This window comes from Berghia stephanieae, chromosome 5 (assembly GCF_034508935.2).
Source record: "Berghia stephanieae isolate SIO BIC M18660-M18661 chromosome 5, UCSD_Bste_1.3, whole genome shotgun sequence".
In the NCBI taxonomy this organism is placed as follows: Eukaryota; Metazoa; Mollusca; class Gastropoda; order Nudibranchia; family Aeolidiidae; genus Berghia; species Berghia stephanieae.
The window spans coordinates 36,892,536-36,912,932 of NC_088364.1; the positions used below are offsets into that span (position 1 = coordinate 36,892,536).

The window sequence follows — 20,397 nt, forward strand, 5'->3', positions numbered from 1 at the left end:
TCGATTCAGAGGGGGAAACGTGTCCTGTTGGTATTAACACTGGCTTTAAAAAGCTGTAAGATAAGTGCAGGTCGTCGAAAGTACACATCATCATCATCATCAAGTGCCAGGCCTGTTGCAGACATCGGCGATCATGTCCCTCCAACCATATCTGTCCTCAGATCTTCTCAATAGCTCGATTCCTGTTCCTCCTCCACCAACCCATCTGTTCAGATTGTCAATGTAATCTATCCTCTGTCTTCCTCTTCTTTTCTTCCCAGCAACTTTACCCGTAAGTACAATCTTTTCAATACCGTTTTTTTCTGTAAATATGTCCGAGAAATTTTAACTGTCTTTTTCTGATGGTGTTTACCAAAGTTGGTCGTACTCCAATTTCTTTTAATACCTCCTCGTTTTTTATTTTATCTTTCCATGAATTTTCTAAGAATGCGTCTATAAAACCAAATTTCGGCTGCCGTTATTCTACGTTCACATTCTTTGTTAATCTTCCAACATTCGCTGCCATAAAGAAGAACAGACCACACGTATGATTTCATTACCCGGAGTTTTGTTGCCATCTCAATGTTGTAGTTGTTCATGATTTGCTTTAATTGATTATATGTGTTCTTTGCTAAAGCAATTCTTCTTTTAATTTCATGGGTGGATCTACCATCAGATGTAATAATGTATCCCAAATATGTAAAACTTTCAACTCTCCTGATCTCTTCGTTTTGATAGGATAATTTGCAGGGTGGTTTAACATTATTTCTGCTCAAAACCATACATTCTGTTGTTTTTTTTTCACATTGAGTTCTAACCCCATGTCTTCACACATATTTGTGAGTAAAAACTAAAAAAAAAACCCCAACAAAAACAAAAAAAAAACAAAAAAAACAAACAAAACACCTGAATCTAATCGGGCTCGCAACGCAAGTTGCGAGTGAACGGAGACTTGAAGTCGAAGGGTTCCCTTTAAGAACAACCCAAGAAAAAAAAAAACGATTAGAAGGTATAGTGTAAACAAAAGTTATTCTAACTAACTGAAAAATGTGTTTTCATCAGAACACACTTTCTGTTTTGAATGTTTAAAAAAATCTTATTATTACTCAATTTGTTCGAATTTCAATGAAACTTTCATTGGCCTAAATATAGAATTGACAGCTGACCATGGAAATCATTGTAGTCTGATCAATCGACTGTTAATATCACATGAATTGATTCATCATGGCAAAAGTAAGTTCAAACATGAAAAGGAATAAATTATATTTATACCGGATGTGTTGCTAATTTCCTCTTTGGAAATCTTTTGCGTTGAAAGTATGAAGGCTAGTATCTTACCTGCCATCATGTACGAGAGAGCTTGATGATACCAGGACAAAATAGCCTTATTAGTCACCTTCCTTAAAACGCCCACTTCTAGGCAAGAGACTAGAAAACGTTCATAAAATCCGTTTGTTTTAGTCACTTGTCCTGCTCAGGCTTAAGACGAGCAAGTCATTTACTTGACTAGTAAAGAACTAAATCTAGTCCGATTACACATAAAATTGGGCCTTGGATAAATGGATAGTCGTGCACACTTGAGTCGATTGGGGCATTATGCGTAAAGGACCTCTCCCGACTACATAGTTTACTGTTAACCATCCGTAATGGGTCATAATGAGCATCGTTTATCGTCATTTCGAGAAGGGACTGACTTGATCACAGATATAGAAGGTTGAAGATGCGATCCACATGTCTTAAAAGAAGAACGCGGTTTCCTTCCTTTAAAAAATGCTCAGGATAATTGATGATTTGGTCTTTAGTTCAAAGCATCTGAAGCGTAGGAGTGGAGAGTTTGGCGATTGTTGCTTTTTGGTGCTTATTGGCGAAAGCCTAAGAGTAAATAAACTTGAAAACTTGAAAACTTACTTATATTATGATTTTTTTAAAAATAAAGAAGAAGAAGAAGAAGAAGAAGAAGAAGAAGAAGAAGAAGAAGAAGAAGAAGAAGAAGAAGAAGAAGAAGAGAAGAAGAAGAGAAGAAGAAGAAGAAGAAGAAGAAAGAAGAAGAAGAAGACGACGACGAGGACGACGACGACGAAGAAGAAGAAGAAGAAGAAGAAGAAGGAGGAGGAGGAGGAGGAGGAGGAGGAGGAGGAGGGGCTCAAAAGCACTCTATAATATTAGATCATTTGGGGGGCCCAATAACAATGCATCACGCCACGTCGTAGAGAAACCAAGGAATTTGCCCAATGGACACCGTACGGTGCTCTTATTGGCTAACCAACCAGCGGCCTCGATGAGAAAAATATCCGCCATTGAGACATGGGCTGGGAATCGGGTTACTATAGTAAACAAGCGCTGATCGGCCGTTCATGAAATCTAAGAAAATAACTTCCTGCTCGCTCGTTTAACTCAAAATGATTCAAAACGATGTCTCTAAAATGATATAAATGTGACTTCTTAAGGTTTTCTTCACGGTCAAAACCACACAACATTCTATTAATGATTACGTCCTAGGCAAAAAGGAATATTGACAGGTCGACCGAGAGTTGAACTCGTCAGACGACAAACATCAATGCTAAGTGTAGAGAGAGTCAAGCTCTTGTTTGTCTTGTCCTGTTCTATATAGAGAAAAGGATAAATAGTATAGCCCCGTGAGTGGTTTCGTGTCATAGTTATGTTTTTAAATTGCTTCTGTTGTTTATGTGTGTAGGGATGACTCTCTCAGTGAGTCTCACACTCACTGCATCATCATAGCAATGAGACCCAACTTTAAATTTGGCTCACAGGAATTTCAGACACCACTCGTAGGAATTTCAATGCCGAAAGAGGTATTCCCGCACACAAGAAAAAGGAATTGGAATGGTATTTGGCATACATATTGTATAGTATCTCGTTCTAAATAGATAACTGATTAGAATTATTTTATGATATATAAACACAATGCCAAATACAATTCCGAAGTTTCCTATTTCACAAGAAGTAAAGCTCCAAAACCTAATTATGGTAGTGATTGTAGTACTTGTGGTAGTGAGGATGATGTGGTGTTTGTGATTGTAGTAGTAGTGGTGTTGATGATGATGTGGTGGTGGTGGTTGTAGTTGTAGTAGTAGTGATAGTGATGATGATGTGGTGGTGGTTGTAGTAGTAGTGGTAGTGATGATGATGTGGTGGTGGTGGTTGTAGTAGTAGTTGTAATGGTGATGATCTGGTGGTGGTGGTGGTTGCTGTAGTAGTGGTCGTGATGACGATGTGGTTGTGGTGGTTTTAGTAGTAGTGGTAATTGTAATGATATGGTGGTGGTGGTGGTTGTAGTAGTAGTAGTAATGATAATGATATGGTGGTGGTGGTGGTTGCAGTAGTAGTGGTAGTGATGATGATGTGCTGGCGGTGGTATAGTTGTAGTGGTAGTGATAATGATGTGGTGCTGGTGGTTGTAGTAGTAGTGGTAGTGATGATATTGTGGTGGTGGTTGTAGTAGTAGCGGTAGTGATGATGATGTGGTGGTGGTTGTTGTAATAGTGGTGGTAGTGATGGTGTAGTAGTAGTAGTGGTAGTGATGATGATGGAGTGGTGGTGGTTGTAGTAGTGATGATGATGTAGTGGTGGTGTAGTGGTAGTGATAATGATATAGTGGTGGTGGTTGGTGGTGGTGGTGGTTGCAGTAGTAGTGGTAGTGATGACGATATGGTTGTGGTGGTTGTAGTAGTAGTGGTAGTGATGATGATGTGCTAAGGGTGGTATAGTTGTAGTGGTAGTGATAATGATGTGGTGCTGGTGGTATTAGTAGTAGTGGTAGTGATGATATTGTGGTGGTGGTTGTAGTAGTAGAGGTAGTGATGATGATGTGGTGGTGGTTGTTGTAATAGTGGTGGTAGTGATGGTGTAGTAGTAGTGGTAGTGATGATGATGGAGTGGTGATCGTTGTAGTAGTGATGATGATGTAGTGGTGGTGTACCCTAGTGGTAGTGATAATGATATAGTGGTGGTGGTTGTAGTAGTTGTGGCAGTGATGAAGTGGTAATGGTGGTTGTAGTAGTAGTGACGGTGATGATGTGGTGGTTGGAAAACACATTATAGGTTATTATAATACACGATTACACACATTCTCTAACTTCATTTTTTGACAGTTTTATTGAAGCATAAATATACGCAAAAGTTCTGAACCATTTTATTGTGGACACTTTTTAGGCTCCGTGCGTATTCTCATTCGTTTAATTCTATGAGAGAAACCAATAAAGCACCCATTTCGTCGTGCGGTGGGTTTTCTTGGAAAACCTCCAATCCAACGGAAACGATATCGAAACTGCTCTTCGTCTACAAAGCACGTCGCTAAAAAGTTTTGAGACATATGAGAGGCACACCTACTGTTTCCGTCTTTATTTATTTATTAATGTGCCCACTTATTTATTTTGTATTATTTCATATTACACATTACGTTCCCATGCTATTTAATGTAACGGCATAATAATATTTACATTAAAATCAATAGCTAAGAAATGTATTGACTAGTGCGAGGAGTTAAAGAAAAAAAGAAAGCCTTGAATAAAATATTAAACGAGAGAGAGAGAGAGAGAGAGAGAGAGAGAGAGAGAGAGAGAGAGAGAGAGAGAGAGAGAGAGAGAGAGAGAGAGAGAGTTTCAATCAAAGGGATATAATAAAGTTAATTTGGATTTTCCTTTTATGCTCGCCTCCCTCCTATTAAATCATTTCATGTATAAACCCACATTGAAAAGAATTAAGATACAACCCTACTACTTCTACAAAAACAACAACAACTACTACTACTACTACTACTACTACTACTACTACTACTACTACTACTATTACTACTACTACTACTACTACTACTATTACTACTACTACTACTACTACTACTACTACTACTACTACTACTACTACTACTACTACAAAAACAAATTGGTTATCTGTGTAATATAATTGTATTCGTAAGAAATTATATGAAATTATTATTTTTTCAATTGGAACTAGACTAGGCTCATGAATAAAGTAAAATAAATTAAATAAAAATTTTTTAAAAAAAATATAAGAATTGTTCAATCTTTTTTTTTAAACATAAAAAAAGGAGATCGGAGAGCATGAAGAGTTCATTCATTTGCAAATTACCTAAATCCTCATGGTTTGTGGCATTGACAAAGGCATCGTGGTAAACCGCCCATAAGGTTTTCATTGTTTTGTGTCTTTAAATAACGGTTTTTAAAACGAATGTTTCATTTGGTTTCAGTATTATTCTCATCAATATAGTAGTAGTGGTCGAATTTCTATACACTACTTTTCACTCGCTGTTTCAATTTAGTTTTAAACTGAGTGCTGTTAGAATTCAGCTAGTTCTTCGAATTTCGAACCTGGCCTCGATTTATATTCCAACTAATTATGGTTTCACTTCCGATCAGTGATCTTGCTTTGTATTTCGCATAATAACCAAACTATTTTAGCAAATATATTATTATAAGCGCAGTTGAAACTAATCGCTTCAAAGCGGTATTATATTGGGAATATCGGATTTTAAAAATGGACATATTATGACTCTAAATTATGAATTTTTTATTTGATTTATTATGTCCTATTGAGAAGAATGGATAGAGTTTCTAAACTTGTCGGGACTCAAAATGTGGTTGTGATTCAATTAAATTCAATTGGTAATGGTACACTCTAACATAATACCTTATTGGAGTGGTGGCTCACGCTTCATCATCATCATCATCATCATCATCATCATCATCATCATCATCATCATCATCATCATCATCAGCAACAACAACAACAACAACAACAACAACAATATTATGTGAGTATCGATCGTAGTTTCGGTTTCATTTCCATGAGGAGTATAGAAATGAATTTAAGGCTACCACAAGCCTAGCCTACTTGATACGTCAGACAACAGTTTCGATTTTGTTTCCAAGAATTGGAGACAAATAGGTAATTATAACCGTGCCTACCATTTCCAAATAACATAAATTGAAAATGTGGTTACTAACCTACCTTGTTTGCTAGCTGTTTTAAAATTTGTTACTTGCAATCCACTGCAAGTCCGTATAGTCTTCCATTTTTAATCGCTTTTAGAACTTACATTTTAAGAGGTATTGTGTGTGCATTTATCAAAAGGAAACTATACTTTCTAAACTATGATTTATTATGTTTAGACTATCTATATGAATTGAGAAATACGTGTATGAGCTACAAATTATAATCTGATTAACCATGACAACTATTTATTTCAGTTGTTTATACGATATTCCAGGATGTGATGATTCAAGTTTTGTTGTTTTATTATTTACTCTAGTGCCGATGTTTAAAAAATCAGTATATTATTCGAACGTTTCAGTGCATCGTGTTTTTTACAAACGTGCGTCAAATATTTTCTCTAAGTTTTGTCAACAAAATATCAAAAGTAACAATCGTCGGTCACAATCGCTCAGCATTTTCATTGCATTCATTCTTTTTATCGGACTATACTTATTCCAGGTGAAATCACACAATGTACCGGTAGGTAGTACTTCATATTGACCTTTTTATTTATCTTTTTTTTTCTCTCAAAATACTGATGACAATATTAATATTAATAACAACAACAACAACAATAATGATAATAATAATGATAATAATAATAATAATCGTCGTCGTCATCATCATCATCATCATCATCATCATCATCATCTAGTCATTATTTATTATTATTATATTATTATTATTATTATTATATTATTATTATTATTATTATTATATTATTATTATTATTATTATTTTATTATTATTATTAGTTATTATTATTATTTGACAACACATGTGCTCCACATCATTATTAAATTATTATTTAATTAATAAGGACATGTACATGTCGTCGAGACTTGTCGACATGATCTGTCTTTTGAAAACATTTTTTTAAAAATCTTTGTTAGTTGTTTGTTATTTTGTTTATTTAAGTTTTTCTTTTTTTATATATAGAAAAAAATAGATAGGGAATGGAATCTGATATAGTTGTTTTGTTTCTTTGCCATTGGCTTTACTCACTTGGATAAGGTTGATATCAATTTGTTTCGTTGAATTTTAATCAATGCTATATCAGAATGTTGTTGACCACAACGAAAATTTTAATTTGCCTTTTAGATTGTAACAAAATTCGTAAATAAAGCACCTCTTGTAATTAGTGAAGACGTTATGATTTTTTTTTCGTTTGAATACTGTTGGAGTTGCAATTGTTAGATTAGATGCTATAAATTTTCATATTTCACACCTGAGCTAGTATCCCTATGAGACTTTTAGCCGATTTGAGATTAGACATGCAGATGGTTTGACCTCAGGTCTTTTTTTGTTCTGTGCGGATAAACCACATTTGTCTCCGATTCTCTTGTGTAAGTGCAGATATATTACCTTTGTACGTATTGGAATGGTCTAAATGTATCGCAAGTACCACGAAACTGCTAAAAACAAGCAAATAAACTAAAACTTAAACTGTCCATTTTAATTTTGAAACTCTATGTTTAGCTGAAGAAAGAACGCATGTATGTTTTCATCATTTATTACTATTTTCTTTTGTTCGTCGACAATAATAATATATTGGCAACTTTTTAGTGATGGTAACGTTGTAACCAATAATATGCTATGACTTTTATTTCGCGTATCCATGATGTCTAACAAAAATGCGGATAGACAAATGATTTCGATTTTACATAATTTGCGGTATCTCAGGGATATTTAAAACTATATTACTATTGAAAAAAAGTACCCTGCATTCACATACACACACACACATAAACACGCAGATCATATCTTGATATTATAGCTTCAACACCAATCCCCAAACCCACTTTAGAAAAATGACGTTTCCCAAATTTTATACGAAAATTACGCAAAAATTGCGAACACAATGCCAATGGCAAGGCAGCCATCTTTGTTATTACTCAGCAGTGTTGTGATTGGATAATTTTCCCGATATAATAAGGTGATGTGTTGTTTCTTCTGTGCACTTGCGTCGCGTCGACTCGTGAACCAAGCGGTCATTATTTGTAAGTATTTTATACGTATCCCTTTGTTGATCATACATCAAAATGATTCGGTCTACGCAGATAATTATAATAAATGTATAGGGGAGTTTTGTTAAAAACGTTTTCCTTTTCATGAAATTTTACCATGTTGACAAATTACTGTGTTTTTCGTGTCTCGATCTGCCTTTTCACCGAGTGGTCCAAATTTTATTGACTATATGACCCACGCCACAATCCGGAATTATGCCAGGATGAACCTGATGAAGACTGTTCATTTGAACTGCAAAATTTAAGAGACTGCACCACCCCCTCCTTAATACGATAAAAATCATTGAATTTAATTCAAAATGTATAATTTAGACATTTAACGCAATTTTCAACTTCTTTTATCCGGATATGATACCCGATTGAGACGGTTGGTCACATATTGTATCGCTACTGCTCCGTTGTAAGTGAAACATTTAGGTATAATAAATAGCTGAAAACCGGTTTCTATGAAACAGTAATAGACAAAGTTGACAGTTGAGATGTAATGAAGAAATGTATAAATATCAGCTCGCTTCAAATGATGAGTCCCCTATTTAAATAATCTAGACGTAAATTTATTGTCACTTTATAGAGTCAACTAAAGCTAGATCTTGGAGTTGAGTTATTTTCAGATAGTGATTTGGGAATGACAATAGAGATCCCTACTTTTTGAGAAACGTTAGATACCGGATGACTCAAACTTGTTGAAAGTCGATGTAAAAATATTCACGTTTTCTATTTCGTATCATACAGCACCAACTGGAACATTGTATCAGTTTGTGGAGAAATTTGCAGAACAAAGTCATGTAAACAATTGAAGAGTGGTTTTCAAAAACTCATTATCTCCATTTTTCCCATTTGGAGATATTATTGAAGGCAATTTCCCTTAAATGTCCCATCCGGTCAATCCTTTTATCATGAATGAACTTCAAATTCATTCAAATCTGAGGAAGGTCTTGTCCCAATCGATGCTTAAAATAGAGTTTACGTTTCAAGTTAGCTGTGGATGGAAAATCTCAAAAAGTAGAAAAATCGACTTAACGAGTTTTGGAAACCCAGCCTTCATTTTTTTTTCAATATGTGATGAGTTCTTAATGTACAGCAAGTCGACTTCTGTACCCAACAACAAAGGTAAATGTAGTCTTCCTAATGCGCTCGTAACCATTTATTTTCAAGATAAGGTTGACAGAATTCGAACAAAGCTTGACAACGATGATGACTACAATGAAATATATTCTTTTTCTGGTACTTAACTGTACACATTTTAGAGAGGTAGCTGAAGAATTTATTTAAAAAATCTTATTGCAAAAACACCAATTGAATATTGCGAACTTGATCCATTACGAGAAAAATTTATGTCTGCGTGTGTAAACACGCTTGTTTCATCTATAACTAAAGTAATTCATCTTTCACTCTCCAATGGTAATGTTCCATTTTGTTTCAAAAACGCCTTAGTTCAACCTTTGATTTAAAAGACATCATTAGACCAGAATGAATTTAAGAATTATCAACCCATTTCTAAACTATCCTCTCCAAGTTGCTTGAAAAGGTAGTCCTTCATCAATCACTGAGTCATCTTGGTGTTAATGATATTCAACAGACTTTTGAATCGGCTTATAGCGCAGGTACAACACCGAAACCGCACTCTTAAAGTCCCCGATGATGCTGACTCTAACAAAATTAATGTTTTATGCCTTCTAACTAGCTTTGTTTGCAGTATTGGACACCATCGACCATGCCTTTTTGTTGGCCAGCCCGTCCTGAGAAAACTTTTGAGATTACTGGAACCTCCATAAAGTGGTTTAAATTATATGTTGTTGGTCGGAGACAGTCTGTAGTGGTGGATGGTGTGAATAATCAGATTGCCAGATACTAAATTTTGGGGTAGCCCAAGGTTCGGTACTTAGACCCGTCCTGTTTACTATGCACAAGCAATCTCTTTCATATACTAAAAGTGCATTTGTGTGTGTGTGTGTGTGTGTGTGTGTGTGTGTGTGTGCGAGTTTTGTTATATATGTAAGGTTTGGTTCATCACGAAAGGCGTTTTATAAATTTGTAAAGATGTACAGGAATAAAATACCACTGAAATCAGAAACGGGGTGCGGTTCTTTGGTTGTTTAGGGATGTATCATGGGAAGCCAAAAGACATTCGTTTGAGAATTAATTATAGCAGGTTGTCATCTGACAGTTATAATATTGGAGACAATGAAATCGCAACAGTTTTCATGCACGACAATGCACCAGCGCACATGGCTCAAATTACGAAAAGATTTTTAAGAGAACAATTAGATTAGGTAAGGTTGTGGCAGGGCCTTGGTTGTGGTTAGGAGTCAATCCTAGCACGAATCCAATCCAGAACAAGTGGGATGCTATAACCCCCCCCCCCCCCAAAAAAAAAAAAAAAAAAAAAAAAAAAAAAAAAAAAAAAAAAAAAAAAAAAAAAAAAAAAAAAACGAAGTACATCGTCTTGTTTCTCATTAAAACGGAGATGATTTAAAGCAACCTTTTCAAGATGCTCAGGATAATCTCACCGCAGTTTATTGAATGATTCACTTTGTACATGCGAAGGCAAGTAATTTCCCTGCATCAAATTAAAGGAGGACACACAACGTATTAATAAAGTTGAGTAAATGTGTGTATATATATATATATATATATATATATATATATATATATATATATATATATATATGTGTGTGTGTGTGTGTGTGTGTGTGTGTGTGCTCAAAGCACTTATTAGGGGTCCCAAGCCAACGGCAACATTTAGCATGTAGGACGAAATGTGACGCCTGCTAGGCGGTATTACATTTTTTTTTTCCGACAGGAACAACAATGATAACCACCAGATTATCATTTTACAACTGAGTTCGGTGACAGAATGTGGGTAAAAAGTCTTGATCAAGGACTCAACTTTGCGCCACCCACAGCTGGACTCGAACCAGGGTCATGCCAGTCTGAAGGCAAGTCCACTTGACTACAGTGTCACACAGATTTGATTGTGTAATGGTCTTTTACATGGAGAGAAGTGGAGATACCTTCACAATGAAATTAATGAAAAATGAAAAAAAAAATCTATTCCCACTTACATTCGACAAAAAAAGTAGGGTCCGATTTATTCTGACTACACACGTGTATATATATATATATATATATATATATATATATATATATATATATATATATATATATATATATATATATAGTCATTTACAAAAGAAACTAGGCGGTTTGAATTTGCTATTATGTCTCACATAAGAGAAAACATGTTGGTACGGGGTATATATCTTTAAAAAGTAGACAATTTTTTTTCTGTCTGTTGATATATCGCATGCCTTTATTGACAAGTAAGGAGCAGATGCGGACCGCCAAACAGGTCGGTTCGAAAATGCGCACCAAAAATATTTCAGATATATATTTCAAATATGCGTTGCTACACAGCAGTTGTTGCTCCGTTCACTTTGGTATTTACCCAGGACTCTCTGCAAGACACGCACTAGTCAAATTTCATTGTCAGTTATTATTGTTTTCAATATATTTAGCAGGGCATGGCAATCCATCGTGTCAAAGGCCGCTGACATGTCTATCCCGGTGATGGTGATAGTGATATTAATTTTCTCGGATTGCTTTCGCGGCCAGCCATTTATGCCTCCCCATAACATCTGCGGTGCTTCTTTCTTTATATATATATATATATATATATATATATATATATATATATATATATATATATATATATATATATATATATATATATATATCGCGTCTATATGGAAGAGTGGCAAGTAAGAGTAGAGAGCTAGGAGTCAGATAGTTTCCCCATATACTTAGTTTCTGGTGCCACTTTATTTTTTCCCCTATTATAGTCGGGTAAAGCTCCTGACAACTTGACTGATATTAAGAAATGTTTTTAGGTTTAAAGAAATAGGTAGTAGACATCGTGGTAGATTATTGGCACGTTATATAGGGATAGGTAGGTTCAGAAGGTAAGTATTAATCCCCGTTAAAGAAGAAGTACTTTGATATAAATCAACAGAATTGCCTCATACAATAACAAGTTAACACATAATTAGCCAAAGAATAATAGTACTGGTTTTGATTCATTAAATGTAGGCTATGGCTATTTAATTTTCATCCCGTATCACAAACTATTCATTTTCTTTGTAATGGTGCTTATCTTAGGTGCGACTGGTGGCGGTGCTAAGGTTTCTTCAGTTATATGGGGCAGGAGACGTTCCCTTCCAGTTGTCTCAGTGGATCGCTTGCCAGATCCGGACTACATTTTCTGCCACTTTATTTAATTGATCTGCACTTGAATCCTTGCTCAGAGACCATACTTGTATCCATTTGTTTCAATGTCTCTTCTGTGAGTGTCCCATTGACATTTTCAAATGCGTCTGAAAACACAGAGGCAAATTGTAGGTTTAATATGTTGGATTTTTTTCTCTGGGTCTGGAGTAAATAAGCCATGATTATTTTTCAGTGGGGACGGGGGGGGGGGGGGGGGGGGGGGAGGGGGCAGCATACATATTCTCTGTTTTTCTGCTACTGATGTAAGACCATTATCGTTTGATGTTGCATATTATTCAGGTAGGTTGAATTGACATAACTGCCTGTATATTTTTTGGGCGATTCTTTTTTTGTTTGTTTTGTTTTGCTAGTTTACATTGTCGTTTTTTCTCTCTTAAAATCCTCTGGTTCCGGTGTCGATCCAGGGCGGTCTACATTGTTTGGTTCTTTGGTTAAAGAGAGTAATATCTAGTTGTAGAGACAAGTACAAAAATAAAATTGAAAAATGCTTTTCTTCTGGGGATATACGGGACACGTGGCGGGGGCTTAAAACTGCTGTTAACTATAATCCAAAGCCCACGATTATATCAGAAGACATCGAAATTGAAACTCTAAATAAATTTTATTCACGTTTCGACACAGCAAACAAATTTGATATTGAAAATGAAAAACATAAATTAGACAGGGCTTTGGAAGATGAAATGACTATTGAGGTCAGTGAAGAAGAAACGAGATTCGTATTTTCGAAACTAAACGAGAGGAAGGCTGCTGGGCCGGATGGATTGAAAGGAAAATTATTAAAAGAATGTGCCCATCAGCTTTCCCCCATTTATAACATATTTTTAACTGGTCCCTCCAATGCGTTTCGATCCCTGAAATTTGGAAAACTTCAAAAATTATTCCTGTTCCAAAAAAAGAAAAACTTGAAACTATGAACGATCTCAGACCTGTTGCACTGACTTCAATAGTCATGAAATCTTTAGAAAAACTTGTTCTTGTTAAAATTAGGAATCAGTTTATGCCATTGAGTGATAGTCATCAATTTGCTTACAAACCAGGACGTGGCGTAGAGGATGCCATTTTGCTGTTTACAAACAACATCTACAGGCATCTAGATCACGCTAGGAGCTATTGCAGATTGCTTTTTGCGGATTTTTATTCAGCGTTCAATACAATGCAACCTCAGTTGGTTGTTCAAAAATTGACTAGTCTGAATTTAAGCAAGTATATAATTGCTTGGGTGCTCGAATTTCTTACGGAGAGAGCACAGTATGTTTTAATTAGGACAAAGCAAATCTTCCTGTATAACTACAAATACTGGTGCTCCTCAAGGTTGTGTATTGTCCCCTGTATTATTCACAATATACACGAATGACTGTAGAAGTCAAAACCTGAGTGTACCTTTAATAAAGTTTGCAGATGACACCGCTCTTCAAGGCCTCATAACAAATGGCAACGAAGTGGCTTATAGGCAAGAAATTGATAGATTTGTGTCTTGGTGTGATGCCCACCACCTAGAGCTTAACATAAGCAAGCCAAAGGAGCTCGTGATTGACTTTAGGAGAGTGAAGGAATCGATAGAACCGTTAAAATTAAAGGACCAATTCGTCCAGCGAGTTCCTCACTACAAATACCTTGGTGTAACTATTGATGACAGGCTCAAGTGGGATGAACACTTGAAAATAATTAAGCATAAGATGTGCAGACGTACATATTTTTTATCAAAACTCTCTCAGTTTAGAATAGATAAAAACCCTCTGCACATTATTTTATAGAGCAGTAATTGAAAGTGTTTTGTCATTTTGTATAACAGCTTGGGGAGGCAATTGCTTAGCAGTGGAAAGGAACAAAATAAATTCAAATATTAAAAAATCCATTAAACGCTATATAAATGATGTTGACGATGTAGATCTTTTATACGAGAAATTTTGTATAAATAAAATAACTAAAATATTAAATGACCAGTATCATCCACTAAGACCATCAATTATTATGTCAGAAAGAAGTGGTCGCCCTTTCTCTATTTCAACGAAAACAGAGAGACACCGAAAATCTTTTCTGCCGTCCAGTATTAGGCTTTATAACAACAAGCAATAATCATTTTATATAATAATTTCTCATTTTTACTTTTAAAAAATATAAATATTAATTTATTAATTTATTTGTTTTGCAATCTTTTCAATTTTCAATTTATAGTGACAGTTTTAACTATTATACAGTGTTGAAATTATTCATATTATAAAGTGCAGCTCTGGTTATAGAGCTGCTCCTTTTTAAAAAAATATATATACATCCTATTTCCATTGTATTTTTATCTTATTGTGTAAATTATAACACGTCTGTACAAAAAATTTCCTTTTTGGGATGCAATAAAGTATTATTATATATTTATTATTATTATTATTATTATTATTATTATTATTATTATTATTATTATTATTATTATTATTATTGGTTGGGATATCGTCTTTTATTATAGGTGGTATTCTACATTATGGTAAGTCAATGAGGATGACTCATTCCGTGAGTAGATGTAACCATATTTTACCAGATTGTTTTAGAAGGAGCCTGTTTGACGGACAACATGTCAGTTCTGTGATAATACGACTCATTTACGTGATGCATTTATGAGACCTCTGAGATTTTGACAGCTATAGTAAAATATTTTCCTCATTTGTTATTTATGTCGGGGGTCCCGATAGCTCAGTTGGTAGAACACACGCTTCACACGAAAAGGGACCTAGATCGATCCCGGATGCAGTCTATTTTTTCCGCCCCCAAAGGATAGCAAGCAATTGCTATTGTCCGTTTCACGCTCTAGAAACCGGGATAAACTCCGGCTCCATGAGCCCAATAGCTCCGAATGACTACTTACGTATGTCACTAACAATAGTCTTTTGTCATCATTGCTCTCTTATTATCAGTCAATCGGCAATTCTACATAATTGCCTAATCAATCAGCCATTGTTAAAAATCAACTCGATAAAGAAATATCCAAAATTAGAATTTCACGAAGCATCCTTTGGACGGATACAAGAATAGAGAGATTATTAGGGAGTATGGCATGTTGAGAGATCTGAACAGTTTTGGCAAATCTGTAAACTCAAATTGTTTCAAAATAATATTCACAACACTGCGGCATCCCAAAATTATATCAGATATTCTAATGCCGTAAAACCATGATAGAAAATCGATTACTATTCCATCCACAAGCAAAAGTCAATTACACAGAATGCATTGGCATCACCAACAACTTGTGGTGGAACAACTACATTTGTGTCATTACTGGAAAAAGTCTGGAGCAGCACAGTGCCATTTCAAATTGATCCAAAAGCATTTTTATTGATGAACTTTTTAAAGAATGTTTAATGCTTTTCTTCTTCTTCTTCTTCTTCTTCTTCTTCTTCTTCTTCTTCTTCTTCTTCTTCTTCTTCTTCTTCTTCTTCTTCTTCTTCTTCTTCTCCTCCTCCTCCTCTTCCTCCTCTTCTTCATCCTCCTCCTCCTCCTCTTCTTCTTCTTCTTCTTCTTCTTCTTCTTCTTCTTCTTCTTCTTCTTCTTCTTCTTCTTCTTCTTCTTCTTCTTCTTCTTCTTCTCTTTCTCCTCCTCCTCTTCTTCTTCTTCTTCTTCTTCTTCTTCTTCTTCTTCTTCTTCTTCTTCTTCTTCTTCTTCTTCTTCTTCTTCTTCTTCTTCTTCTTCTTCTTCTTCTTCTTCTTCTACTTCTTCTTCTGTTTTGTTTTGTGTTATTTTAAATGTTGGCTATTAAGTCCGTTTTGGTTAGGTTAATAATTTAACAGAATATAAAATGGAGTATGGTATATAGTGTTTATCTTCCCTGTATTATATATCTCCCTTCTTCACCACGTCGTTTTTATATTATCGTCTTAGTTAGTTGTCTTCTTAGCAGTCCTGAGTAACTGACTATTAGAGTATAACTTGAAACATTTTAAGTCATAAATTATCACTGGCATTGAAGCCACCCTCAGCCGAAGTAGCGATCTCACGAGCAGCATTCCGTGATTTGCATACACACCGTGCCGTAAATTGGAAATACTCGCCGTTCACATAGTACTTAAGGTCATACCATTGACACTTACCCGCGTAACTCTTTAACAGATAAATGGGCCTCAGCCACCTTCTACTCTCTGGCTCGATCCCTAGTAAGTCTCAGTTAGGAAATGCATCCATTTTTCATTATATTTCTTTCCCAACCAACGATATCTACGCGGTAATTACACTCTGTGATTCAGTCTAATCAACCAATCATTACCGCCTTGTGCTCCATAGTATATACCATAGTATACGCCATCGGGTGGTGGTATCATTTTATCGAAATGGGCTTTTTATTGAAGGCCCTTTTCCCACGCGAACCTTAGACAAAAGAAAAAAGAGCGATAAGTCACATCTATAAATAGAATGTGACGAATGCCGGTTAAAATAGTTTATATTTACCGCAATACAAAATGGGCTTAGTATCGTAACTGACCGTGGCATTTTTTACTGTAGGAAGTTTTCTCTATTTATGATTTTTTTTTCTTCCAGAGACATTAAAAACATGTTCATATGGGACAGACGTTGATAAAAAGTAAAAGGTATAATTAAAAGTAAATAAAGTAGAGGTGATGACCTATTTCTCATAATTTTAAAATAAATTTATGCTATATTATAATAAAAGCTATTGTATTTAGTGCCTCAGCGAGACAGACAAGGTGACGGAATTTGAACTAAAAAGATCACGTCCTGACCCTAAACACAAATTTACATTTTTAAAAATTTTTATTCGGGGAGATGACTTTAGTTTGTTCAACTTGTCTCTGTCATCAGCCCTTACAACCCCTCCCCCCCCCCCCCCCCCCCCCCCCCCCCCCCCACACACACCGCCGCAATCTTACTTTGACAAATGGTACCTGAAGATGAACACTTCAAAAACCGTGGCCACAGCATACCACCTATGCAGTGGCTGGTCCACCTGTAAACTGAACGTCCTCGTCGGGGACCAGCTTCTCCCATATGAGCCGAATCCGAAGTACGTGGGAGCCACGCTGGACCACAGCCTTACCTATCGGGGCCATCTCTAAGGAGTTGCCCGTAAGATAGAGAAACGCAACTTTCTTCTGAGGAAGCTGGCGGGAACAACTTGGGGTACTAATCAAGCGCTTCTGGGGACTTTCGCCCTGGCACTATGCTACCCCGCCGCGGAATATTGCGCTGCATTGTGGGGTAGAAGCAAGAACTATTAGAAGGTCGATTTAAAACTTCGCAAGTCCTTGCATATAGTGTCGGGAACGCTGGCAACAGATGTCCAGCAGGAGACGATTACAAACAACTGGCTTAATAAGATCAAAAAGAGAGGGAATGGGGAGACCCTTCTCATGCGCATAATTGACGGTGTCCCTGTTTCGAGCCGAAATAAGCCCCGGCAGCCATTGTACCTGGCTTCCTTGCCTTCGGACAGTGCTGCATATACTATACGAGATGGGAATCAATTTGTACGAGTTCAATCCCTCGTGGGGGCGGGGATATTGACTCCTAGAAACTAGGGGGAGGCGTTGCCAGGCTTTTCCACCAGCAAGAGGAGACATTGGGTGGCAGCGAACCGACTTCGGACGAGTATCTGTCTCACGGTACACTACCTTCAGCAGTGAGGACTTGCCGCCTGTTCAACATGTAACCGTTGTGGTCAAGATCCCGAAACCGCAGAGCATCTAGTTGAACGTTGCGTTGTGACGAAGTTTCCGGGAGGGTTCACGACCGTACACGATTGCGAAGATGGGTTTGAGGCCTGGATAGATCATCATAACATAGTAGTGTGAGAATCGGCTACCATGCAGCAGTGTCATGATCCCATGTGCAAACCTATTTTTGCACTATCTGTAACAAATCGATCAAGAAATCAGCTGTGCTCCCTATCAAATTTTGCAAAGAATTTCCTTGAGATTCTGACCCTGACTCCTTTGATCTGGTGTCAATAAATGGATACCCTCTTTTGAGAAATGATTGTTTTATCGTTTTGTTTTGTTTCGATAAGAACCCGGAGAATTAAAAACTGACTGATTTAGCCTTTTCGAAAGCACTTTCTGTACACGACTTCCGTATGTCTTTGGCTACAGATTGCTCTGGAACGGACTTTCCTGTATCTACACGCGTTGTAACAGGCACTCACAATCAAATTTCAGTTGCCTTGCTCTGGTTGTGTTGTCGATCGACAACTATGAAGAAGAAGAAGAAGAAGAAGAAGAAGAAGAAGAAGAAGAAGAAGAAGAAGAAGAAGAAGAAGAAGAAGAAGAAGAAGAAGAGAAGAAGAAGAAGAAGAAGAAGAAGAGAAGAAGAAGAAGGAAGAAGAAGGAGAGAAGAAGAAGAGAAGAGAGAAGAAGAAGAAGAAGAAGAAGGAGGAGGAGGTTGTGATGGAGAAGGAAGAGGAGGAGAAGAAGAAGAAGAATTACAAAGAGTAGGAGGATGCGGATGTCGTTGAAAAGGAGATGGAAGGAGGGTTGTATATAATATTTTTGTCATAGTTGTACGGGTAACGCTTGTTCAGAAGTCAGCATACTGATAAATCTAGCGCACAAGTCATCATTGGATATAACGATATAAAGGTAGTCTTGCAAGAATTTCAGCGTCCACAATTGTGGATAAAATAATGATGATACTATTCACCGTGAATTGCTTATGTCAAAGTCATAAATGTCGATAGATAATTATAATTTGAGTCATAAGCGTGAATTATCAGACATAGACATAGTAAAGAAAACATGCTTGTGACAGACCAAAAGGATGAGGGATTAAAAAAAGAGAGTAGTTTCTGTTCTGACAATCTCTCCCGAAGTAAACACAATAAAAGATATCATCAAAGATACACGCCCGATGGCCTCTTGATGCGGACAGTACATCTATATGGTCTGAAAACATTGAAACACTGTGAAAACACTGGCGGTCGGTCTATTGAGCGAAGTTGCTTTGTGCCGTCCTATAGTTTCCAAATTTAACAGATACTACTTTTCATAATAAATTTTAGCATATAATGAAGTTGGATTTTCTATTCATTCGATTAAATTTTGACGATTATCACCGTTGATATTCAAAGGGTAAATGTTATATGACTGTCTAATTGCCGCTGTCATGTTCTTAAACATGATTTCACAAATCTCAATGCACTGACGTGTACCACGATCCATACCGCACCGATAAGCTGATAGGATCCATGGACAACTGCAGGGATCGGGTGATATAAAAGTTTGTTTTAGAGTAGAGGAAGGTCGATAAATGGACCACTTTTACATAGGCCCATCGTAAATACTAATTACGTGAGTACACATCTTTCAAATTCAAACCACACACCCCCCCCCCTTTCCAACCCTGACACACAATAATATACACACATTCTAAAGAAAAGGAAAAAAAAAAAACCACTAGAACATCGTTGAAGCGCAATATCCATTCAGTGTGCTCAAGGCACTTGAAAGTGGTCCAAAGCCAATAGCAGCATGAAAGAAGAGACATGATGCTGTTGGGCGACATGACATTTTTCTCCGACACAGACAACACTCTTTCCGACCGGGTTCTCATTTTACACTTGAGTACGATGAGAGAATGCGTTTTCGATTCATGCTGCCTTAAATAAACAGCCAGCCAATTATGTGGCTTATAGGTGACCTCAGTTTCAGGAGATTAACATTATTTAAAGAAAAATTTACCCAATACACGTGTGAATTCATGTTGAACATTCAAATACCATCGCTTTTCTCCCCCTGTTCGGGTAGGAAAGAGTGAGAATTTCGGACATTAGTGCGTATTGCATTATGAGTTGTTTGCATCTGTCAAGAAATACAATTAATGTTATAGTTACAGTACCGTGTACCATTTGCGAGGAGTTTATCGCTTGACACATAGATGTGAATATTGACATTTTTTTGATTAGATTAAAATTGCAGTTGCCTTTAGTGTGGGGAAATGCAAATACAGGCAATTATTCAGACCCCAATGTTAAACAATTGGAGAGTCACATTTTCTATCGTTGCAAGGAGGATGAGAGGACAAAGAAGTTATCTCTTATTTTTGTTTTTTTGTTTTTCCAGATGAAAAGAAAAAGGCAGACAACCCCTAGTTTACGCATGCC

The 20,397-nt window shown here is 36.4% G+C and overlaps 1 protein-coding gene across 3 annotated transcripts in view; it reads left to right on the forward strand.

Annotated features, from left to right (window-relative positions):
- The window catches only part of LOC144972850 (uncharacterized), a 56,651-nt gene that overhangs the window by 15,272 nt on the left and 20,982 nt on the right, over window positions 1–20,397 (forward strand). Inside the window, exons 1-2 of one of the 3 annotated variants that reach the window (XM_078914575.1) lie at window positions 5,430–6,471; window positions 20,357–20,397. The exon at window positions 20,357–20,397 is cut by the window's right edge and continues 437 nt beyond it. In XM_078914575.1, the coding sequence (XP_078770701.1) occupies window positions 6,187–6,471; window positions 20,357–20,397 (326 nt within the window). In that variant the 5' untranslated portion in view covers window positions 5,430–6,186. Of the gene's footprint in view, window positions 1–5,429; window positions 6,472–7,943; window positions 7,992–20,356 lie in introns of those variants that run through there. The other 2 variants (XM_078914577.1, XM_078914576.1) reach the window with 2 other exon arrangements.